The sequence below is a fragment of the Hyaena hyaena genome, unplaced genomic scaffold (assembly GCF_003009895.1).
Source record: "Hyaena hyaena isolate Hyena2069 unplaced genomic scaffold, ASM300989v1 scaffold_155, whole genome shotgun sequence".
Taxonomy (NCBI): domain Eukaryota; kingdom Metazoa; phylum Chordata; class Mammalia; order Carnivora; family Hyaenidae; genus Hyaena; species Hyaena hyaena.
The window spans coordinates 3,114,117-3,123,196 of record NW_024080787.1 but is presented as its reverse complement, the minus strand read 5'-3'; the positions used below and the strand labels follow the sequence as shown (position 1 = coordinate 3,123,196).

The 9,080-nt window shown below is 44.7% G+C and overlaps 1 protein-coding gene across 5 annotated transcripts in view; it reads right to left on the bottom strand.

The window, feature by feature from the left end:
• Window positions 1–800: 800 nt before the first annotated feature.
• Window positions 801–9,080, bottom strand: part of MEFV (MEFV innate immuity regulator, pyrin) — a 17,847-nt gene continuing 9,567 nt past the window's right edge. For 3 of the 5 annotated variants that reach the window (XM_039239326.1, XM_039239329.1, XM_039239327.1), the window contains 5 exons: window positions 5,806–6,036; window positions 5,403–5,425; window positions 3,470–3,585; window positions 3,259–3,291; window positions 801–2,909 (listed from right to left, as the gene is read on the bottom strand). In XM_039239326.1, coding sequence (XP_039095257.1) covers window positions 2,161–2,909; window positions 3,259–3,291; window positions 3,470–3,585; window positions 5,403–5,425; window positions 5,806–6,036 — 1,152 coding nt within the window. In that variant the 3' untranslated portion in view covers window positions 801–2,160. The remainder of the gene's footprint in view (window positions 2,910–3,258; window positions 3,292–3,469; window positions 3,586–5,402; window positions 5,426–5,805; window positions 6,037–9,080) is intronic. The other 2 variants (XM_039239328.1, XM_039239331.1) reach the window with 2 other exon arrangements.

Here is a 9,080-nt window from a genome sequence, read left to right as displayed (position 1 = left end):
CTCCCTCTCTCTCTGACCCTCCCCTGCTCATGCTGTCTCTCTCTCTCTCCTAGAAATAAATAAAAACATTAAAAAAAAATTAAAAAAAAAAACAACAAAAAAAACTTGTATATGAATAGCAGCATTATTCATAATGCCTGAAAAGAAACAATCCAGATGTCTGTTAACTGATGAGTGGCTAAACAAGATGTAGTATATCCATACAATGGATTATTTTTCAACAGTAAAAAAAGGAATGAGGTACTGATGCATCATGTAACGTGGATGGACATGGAAAATACTATGCCAAGCAAAAGAACCCAGTCATAGAAGCCCGCATATTGTATGATTCTACTGGCATATAACGTCAGAATGGGCAAATCCACAGAGACAAAAAGTAGGGTAGTGATTGTCAGGGGCTGGGAATAGGAGACAATGGCAAGTGACTGCCAATAGATGTAGGGCTTGTTTTGGGGGTGATGAAAATATTCTGGATTAGTGGTGTTTGTACATATTGTGAATATACTAAAACACATTTAATACACACTTTGATGTTTGTTTATTTTTAAGAGGGAGAAACAGATCGCAAGCAGGGGAGGCGCAGAGAGAGGGAGACACAGATTCTGAAGCAGGCTCCACGTTCTGAGCTGTCAGCCCAGAGCTCGACGCAGGGCTCAAACTCACGAGCTATGAGATCTTGACCTGAGCCAAAGTTGGACACCCAACTGACTAAGCCACCCAGGCACCCCTAAATGTACACTTTAAAAGGGTTGATTTTATGGCATGTGAATTATATCTCAACTTAAAAAAAAACAAATTTCCATCTTACAAATACAAATGTTTAGTACTTAAAATATGTATGAAGAAGTACTACAGACAGCTGAATTCAATAGATTCCACATAGCAAGTAGTCAAAGGAACTGTGCTGTTTCTGTAGAATGAAGTGAAAAGTAGAAGGAGTTCATATGGAAAATTCACAGCCTCACTAACAAGTAATGAAATAAATTAAAACATAGGTAAAACCTCATTGCATCTCCATTGAGTCAGCCAAAATTTTTAAATGACAGACATTGTGTGAAACATTATTTAATCTTTCTCAAGGATTATATGGCCAGCTGTAACAAGTGTCATCAAATAGTTCACATTCTGAAGCCATTTTATGAATAACAGGAAAAAAATATATATGGGGAAGTGGTAGAAAAAAATAAAGGAAATGTTTATGGAAAGGTTTTATCAAGGGAGAATTGGGAATAGCTAAGCAAATAGAACATGTGAAGTGTGTTGGAGTATCTGTTATGTGCGTAGAACAAAGCACCATGAAGAAACCAAGGCCTTGTTTCATGTTCTGGCCATAACCATGGAGAACCTGAGTCTAGCCTAGGCTGTAGCATGAAGTTGGAAAGATGAGTTGGGATATGAGGGGTTTAGAGTCTAATATTCATTTGATTCTTTTTTTTCCCCTCTTCTTACATCCTTTCCCTTTGCATCCCTTTAAATGGGGGATGATAGGGGAAGTATCTCTGAACTAGAACACCTGCTATTCCACAGACTTTCCATAGATCAGGACCAGATTTTTTTTTAAAAAGCTGACATTTGAAATCTGTGTCCAGTGTTTTTCCACTCCATCAGCTCCATCTTTTTCATGGTGTTCAGTAGGGAAATGGGATCTCACAACAAATTGAGTGCAATTATGACCAAATTTTCTAATTGATTTCTTTATGAGGCCTAGCCAGTGCTCTTAAATTTTAACCCAGGTACAAAAATATAACCGTCCAGTCTGCTTGATTTATTTCTCAGATCTCCAAGTCCTCAAGAAAGTGGGGGATAGAATGAGGGGACACATCTTTGCCATAGAGTTCTGAGGGAAAATGAGGATGAGATCTCTGGCTCAGGGGTATCTTAGGGTGCTAATTCATAACAAGGATTTATTAAGCAATAGCCATGTACTTCCTCCTTTGAAGTATCATCAGTACATGTGCTCTTTTCACCCTTGTTTAACCAATATTTGTGTACCTAGCTTATGTCTGCTACCATTCCATAGGCATTTTGGGCACAGGCCTATTCTCTTGTTATATTACCCACGGCAGCTGAAACCCAGTAGGTGTTCAGTAATGACAGTTGAGTGTACAGATTCAAGATACAAGGCTGGGAGCCAGAAGAGAGATGCAAAGTGTTGGGCATTCAGTGAGGCCCCTGGCCACCCACTGGACATATGGTCAGAGGATCCAAGTTCTTCCCTCCATCATGTGTTCCAGGGCTGAAGATAGGCTGAAGGGGCCCAGAGCAAGAGACGCCGGTGAATGTGTAGATAATGGATTTGTTTGTTACATTGTAAAAGGAAATGTCTTCAGTGGTGTAATCAAGGAAGATGCCCACACGTCTGGGGGGTTCCGTCATCTGCAGGCGTGTTGGGGGAATGGTGGACACCTGGAGTTCACTTCGCTTCATCATCATCACCACCCAGCAGCCATTGTCAGGTGACAGAGTCATGTTCCCCTTTCTGCTTATGGATGCCTTGCAGATACCCAGGATCCACCCTGTCTTGTTTCCTACCTCCACTTCCCAGTAATGGCGGCCAAAGAGGAAGCTTGGAAGGCCTAGGGTGATGATGCAACTATCAAATCTTTCTGGATTGTCAGGCAGACGATCCCACTTGTTTCCAAGTCTCACACTTTTCAGGTCCTTAGAGAAGATGAGATTGGGGTGGGCAGTTTCTGCATCCAGAATCACATTAACTGCAGAGAAAATCAGAATACCTGTCTGGGGGTCCATGGGCAGCGTCCCCACAGGGCTCTCCCCAACTTCAGGAAACATGGACAGGGATATTCTAGAATTCAGTGGAGGTGAGCACCAGAACCCAGCAGGGAAAAGCCACTTGCCTTGGTCAGGGCACTTACCGGCATATGCCTGAGCACAATTCAGTTCTGGAACTGTAGAGAAAAAGAAGATGGGGAAGCGGGGAACCCTGAGCATTCTAATTCAGAGAGGCTAAATCTACCTTGGTCACCACAACCAGGATAGACAAGGATCCCCATCCCAGGTCAGGACCTTGCTTCCTCTGCTGGGATTAACCCCATTCCTCTCAGACCACAGGGTCTGCCTTGGTCTGATGAGATGATCCAACCAACAAGTCCAGCACAGAGCCTATGAAGGCTTTCTTCTGCCTTTGTTACAGGTGTTTTTCTCTTCTAAACAATGCCCAGAAGTCACCAGCATAGGGTTTATGTAACCCTATGCCAGTAACCCCTGGCAAGCGCATTATACCACCACTATACTTACCATTGATGGTGATCATTTCTGAATGCAGAATTTCTAAAAGAAGAAAGGGAGCTTGAGTTAGGTTCCCTGGCTAGGGACAGATTAGGAAGAGGCTGAAGGTAGCATCAGAAAGGCAGTGGGAGATGGAGAAGAGATGCTAGGGGCTTCTGGGATTTATGGATCTCAGGAGGAAGTGAGCAGGTGCCTCCCATTTTCTTCCTAGCCCACCTACCCAAGAAGTACTTCATGCTCTTCTCCACAAACCCCGATTTCTGGTAGAACAAGTGGATCTTTTTTTCAACCTCTGGGGGAGTGGCCCATGCCTTAGGGACAGTCACCATCTTGGCCCTAGAGACAAAAGATTGTTGGGGTACCTGGGTGGCTCAGTCAGTTGAGTGTCCAACTCTTGATTTTGGCTCAGGTCGTGATCTCAGGGTTATGATCCCATGGTCATGGGATTGAGCCCCGAGTCAGGCTCTACAACGAGTATGGAATTTGCTTAAGATTCTCTCTCGCTCTCGCTCTCGCTCTCTCTTTGCCCCTCCCCCACGCATACTCTCTCTTTCTCTGAAATTAAAAAAAAATACTATTGGCCAGAGAAGGCTGGAGCGTAGGGGTAACCCAAATTCCTATGAGCTGGAAGTAAGGTGTAGCCTTCACAGGGACACCCAGCCTGCCTGGGCTTTGCAAAGAAAGTCTTCTCTGGACTTTGAGTTTTAAACACTGGTCCTCAACTTTGGCTACAGATTGGCATCACCTAGGGGGGGTTTTAAAAACACAGATATCAAAACCACAATCAGTTTTTTTTTTTTAAAACCACAATCAGTTTTAATAATGGCCTTAAAATGGTGCTTGTATTGAAATGTTCAGCCCAGAATTATATAGGTCAAAGTAATTACACTTCTTTAGTCTTTTTCTATTGAAGTATAAAAGATAATAAACAAGAAAAAAACACAATGAGATATGACTTGTTAGAATGGCTCCTGTTGTTTTGAAAAAATCAAAATTACAGATATTAGCAAGAACTTGGAAAAATTGGGACCCTTGTGCATTGGTGGCAGGTAAAATGGGGCACACACGGTGGGAAATAGTATAATGGTTCCTCAAAAAACTAAAGATACAATTACCATATGACACTTCAATTCTACTTCTGGGTATATGCCCAAAAGAATTGAAAGCAGAGACTCAAACAGGTATATGTATGTCAGTATTCATAGCAGCATTATCACAAGAGCCATAAGGTGGGAGCAACCCCGCTGTCCATTGATGGATGAAAGGGTAAACAAATTGTGGGGTACACGTACAATGGAATATTTCTCAGCCTAAAAAATGAGTGAAATTCGGATACAGTCTACAATGTGGATGAACCTTGAAGACATTATGCTAAGTGAGATAAGCCAGGCACAAAAGCACAAATATTGTATGATTTCATAAAGACAGAAAGTAGAGTGGTTGCCAGGGGCTGGGTGAGGGGGCAATGGGGAGTTAAGGTTTAATAGTGTGTAGTTTCCGTTTGGGAGGATGAGAAAGTTCTGGAGACGGTGGTGGTACTGGTTGCACAATAATATGAATGTACTTAATGCCACTGAACTGGACATCTAAAAAATTGCTAAAATGGTAAATTTCATGTAATATATGTTTTGCCACCGAAAAAAAGGAAAAAGACCAAAAAAATTAAGCCAGGGTCAGACTCTTGAAGATTTGGATTTAATGTGTGTGCCAGGGGCTGGATGTCAGGATTTTGTGAAGCTCCCAGGATGATGGTTAACATCCAGCGTCCTCTCTCCCTTTCCCTTCCCTCCCCTGTTGGCTGGGCTTAGCATCTCCACTCTTAGAAAGTGCTTTCCTCCCCATAAGCACTTGTGGCCTCAGGGAGGGAGGCACTTTGCAGGGACAGTTTCCATGAGGCAAACTGCCATCTTTAGGGAGGTTTCTTAGGGACCACCATTGCACCTCAGGTGTGTTCGCTCTTTCCAGGCTTCAGCCCATGCTCTTTCTCCTGATCACACTCCCATCGCCCTACACAAATCTGAAAAGGCCTTCGCAAGCTGGAGGCGATGGGTGGAGCCCAGGAGGAGTCACAAACCCGAGGTTGGGAGGATCTCCCTCCTAGGAATGCCTCCCCCACTGCTTCCTGTAGGATACCCAAGGGGGTCTCTTGGTACCTGTGCAGGGTGACTCCGATGTCCTAGGAGAGAAAAGAGGGAAGCTCGCCATTACCAGTCTCCTAGGGACTGTGCTTATTCCTGGCCTTTCCTTCTGGGCTCTCATTCCTACAGTATCAGCAAACCTGGGGCACCTCTCCCTCGTTCTAATTCTCATCACCCAAAGTGGCAACCCATGGAGCTGGCAACAGAACCACACCTAAGCCCTGCTTTTCTCTTCTGGGAGATGCCAGGGGATCCCTTGAATGCTGGGACACCCTGGGCTCCTGAGAGCACATCAAAGGGATCTGGGCATAAGACTCTTGTCCTGTACTGTTTAGGGTAGAACGAATGCAGTGCTGGGAGCCCATATCATCATACTGGGCACAGCAGGCAGAGGAAGGCCAGGTCCAGCCACACTCACCTGCATGAGCTCCCATTCCGGCTGGCACTGTTTGGCCTCCAGCTCCCCAATCAGCTCATCGAGAAGGGCAATGTCTCTGGACACTCGGGTGCTATATGACTCCCTGACCTGCCCAATGGTCTGGTCCAGCTCCTCTAGGGAGGCCATGAAGAGCTTCTCTTGCTTCTCCAGAAAATGGTACAGCTGCTTCAACTGGTGCCGGAATCTCTGCTTCCGGCTTTCGGTTTGCTTCTGGGGAACAGAAAGATGTAGGGGGTCTGTGCAGTGTGCTGGATGTGTGTGCCCAGGGAATCCCCAGAAGCCCACCTCCTGGAGATGGGTAAGAAGTAGGCTTCCTCCACTTCCTGGAGGTCTGCATTTCAGAGCAGGAGGCAAAATGGACCAGAAACTTCCAGAACAGACTGCGAGTGGCAGGGGCTGGTTCTTGTAAAATGCCCTAAAACCTAGTATTATGGGTTGATTTGTATCCCCTCCAATACCTAAAAATCCTAACCCCTAGTACCTTAAAGAATATGATCTTATTTGGAAATAGGGTCATTGCAGATGCAGTTGGTTGAGATGAGGTCATACTGGAGTGGGGAAGTTGGGAGACACAGGGAGAACACCATGTGAAGAAACGTAGGGAAAAGAACAAGCTGAGGAGAGAAGCCTGGAACGTGTTTTTCCCTCAAAATCTTCACGAGGAACCAATCTTCCCAGCAACTTGATTGTGGACTTCTGGCATATAGAACTGTAGAGAATATATTTCTGTGGTTTAAGTCATTCAGTCTGTGGTACTTTGTTATGGCAGCCACAGGACACTAAGATACCTGGTGTCGCCTACTTTCTTCCTTGAAAGCCAGTGCGAGGATGGCATATACCTGGGGTCATAAATGGACAATGTTATGACTACCAAGTTGTCCAGGAGGGAGACTTCTCTCCACTGCCTGCCAAAGGGTTGGCATGCAGGTCTTCAGTGTGGCTCTGAATGGAGACAGTCAGTCCATTCATGTGAATGTAAGTGATCTTGACTTCCACTACCATTGCACAAATCACCCTCTCTCTCCTCATCACTAGGGAGTTTCTGCAGAGAGATGAAGTGGCTCTAGGGCACCTTCTCCTTCCTGCATGGAGGGAGAAGCCCCTTCGGATCCTCTAGGACTGGACTTAAAAAGTCTTTTCATTGTGGGCTCAAAAGGATAGTTAGTCCTTTTGAACCAAAAATGTTTCCTTACCTTTGGTTGTCATTGTTGATGGTAGCAACATTGCTTTTTTCTTTTCTAAGGAGGACAAGGCAGTTGTCATGTTCCATGGCCTATGTTCTAAAATTGTTAATTTTGCTCATGGTTAAATGCATCTACACCTCTTGGACGAGAACCCCATATACTTAATGCTTTGGGCTCGCTAGCACATCGCACGGAGAAGCAGTATCTACTTTGTCCCTCACTATTATTGTGATACAGAAATCAGCCACTTGGTTGAGGAGGGGTCTACCATATCTCTCCACTGTAAGAATACATTCTTTTCCTTATAATTATTAAGTAATTGGAAGAGTCAGTATCCTGTTCTCTTAGAATCTTCTGCTGAAAATTTTAGCATCTGTTGATGATCCCTGTTGGTATCAATTGTTATTTTGGTGTTTGTATAATGGAAAGTTCCTTTTTATTCTTTATTTATTTTTGAGAGAGAGGGAGTGGGGGAAGGGCAGAGAGAGAGGAAGACAGAGGATCTGAAGTGGGCTCTGTGCTGATTGCAGCGAGCCCAGTGTGGAGCTCAAACTCATGAACTGCAAGATCATAACCTGAGCCGAAGTCAGATGCTTAACCGACTGAGCTACCCAGGTGCCCCTGGAAATTTTCTAATTTAATTATTCTATACTTGTTTTAGCTGGCATTGTGCTATAAAAAAACAGCTTCCCCTTCCCCCTTCGATATGATTAAACAAATTTCTCTTGACTGTTGAAAGGAGGAGGAGAAGCAGAAGGTGAAAACAGCATCACCTTTCTTCAGAGGCGCATGTCACTGTGAGTGTCTTAAGGGAAGGGCAGACCTTCTTGTCCGCCTCAGTTTCCCTGTGGTCCAGGCTTCTGCCTCACCTTCATGGCAGGGGCATCCCTGACCTCTGCTTCACCCACAAGTTCAAAAGCCCCTTACAGGAAAGGGGTTTTCTTTTATTACACTTCATGAGGTTCCCCAAAGTCAGACACATGGGCCAATGCCATGCCTGTCCCCATTCCCGCACTTTGTTATCTTTTCCTGTCACCCTTGTGGTGTGGTAGGAGACGGTGTCCAGCCGACAGAAATGTTTCAGGCAGATTAAGGCTCACTGAGGCAGGCGAATTCGCTTGCAGGGAAAAAGGAAGCAACTTATGTGTCCAAGTTCAGCAGAGGAAGGCCAACAGTATACTTATTGAAATTCATGGCATCACAAAGTGACAGTTTTAAAGAAAATGTCTACTAACTATTTGAATTTTAAAAATATGGTGTTTGTAAAAAAAAAAAATTAAGGGGCGCCTGGGTGGCTTAGTTGGTTAAGCGTCCGACTTTCGCTTAGGTCATGATCTCGCGGTTCGTGGGTTCGGGCCCCGCGTCGGGCTCTGTGCTGACTGCCAGCTCAGAGCCTGGAGCCTGTTTCAGTCTGTGACTCCCTCTCTCTCTGACTCTCCCCTGCTCACGCTGTCTCTCTCTCTCTCTCTCCTAGAAATAAATAAAAACCTTAAAAAAAAAATTAAAAAAAAATTAAGTGGGCAACAAATATATAAAATAATACAGAGGAATATTTAAAATGGAAAAGTCTTGGGGCACCTGGGTGGTTCAGTTGGTTAAGCGTCTGACTCTTGATTTTGGCTCAGGTTGTGAATTCACAGTTCTTGAGATTGAGCCCTATATGGGGCTCCCCACTGACAGCTTGGAGCCTGCTTGGGATTGTCTCTTTAGCCCCCTCTCTCTGCCCCTCCCCCCTCTCAAAATAAATAAATAGGACTTGAAAAAATAAAATAACATGGAAAAGTCTCACCTCCCATTTCCTCAATCACATCCCTCAGCAACAGCCACTGGTCTAAGTTTCTCTGAACCATTTTGTGATGAGTATGAGAAAGCACAGGGTCCTCGAGATTCCCCTCCCTGCTGGAGGTGGGTCTCCCTCTCCAGGGGCAAGCTCATCCTTGAATTCCTGTACCTCCCTGCACTGTCAAGAACAGGTGATTCTCTCTCTCTCTCTCTCTCTCTCTAAGTTTATTTATTTTTGAGAGAGAGAGAGAGCACACAAGCAGGGGAAGGGCAGAGAGAGAGAGGGAG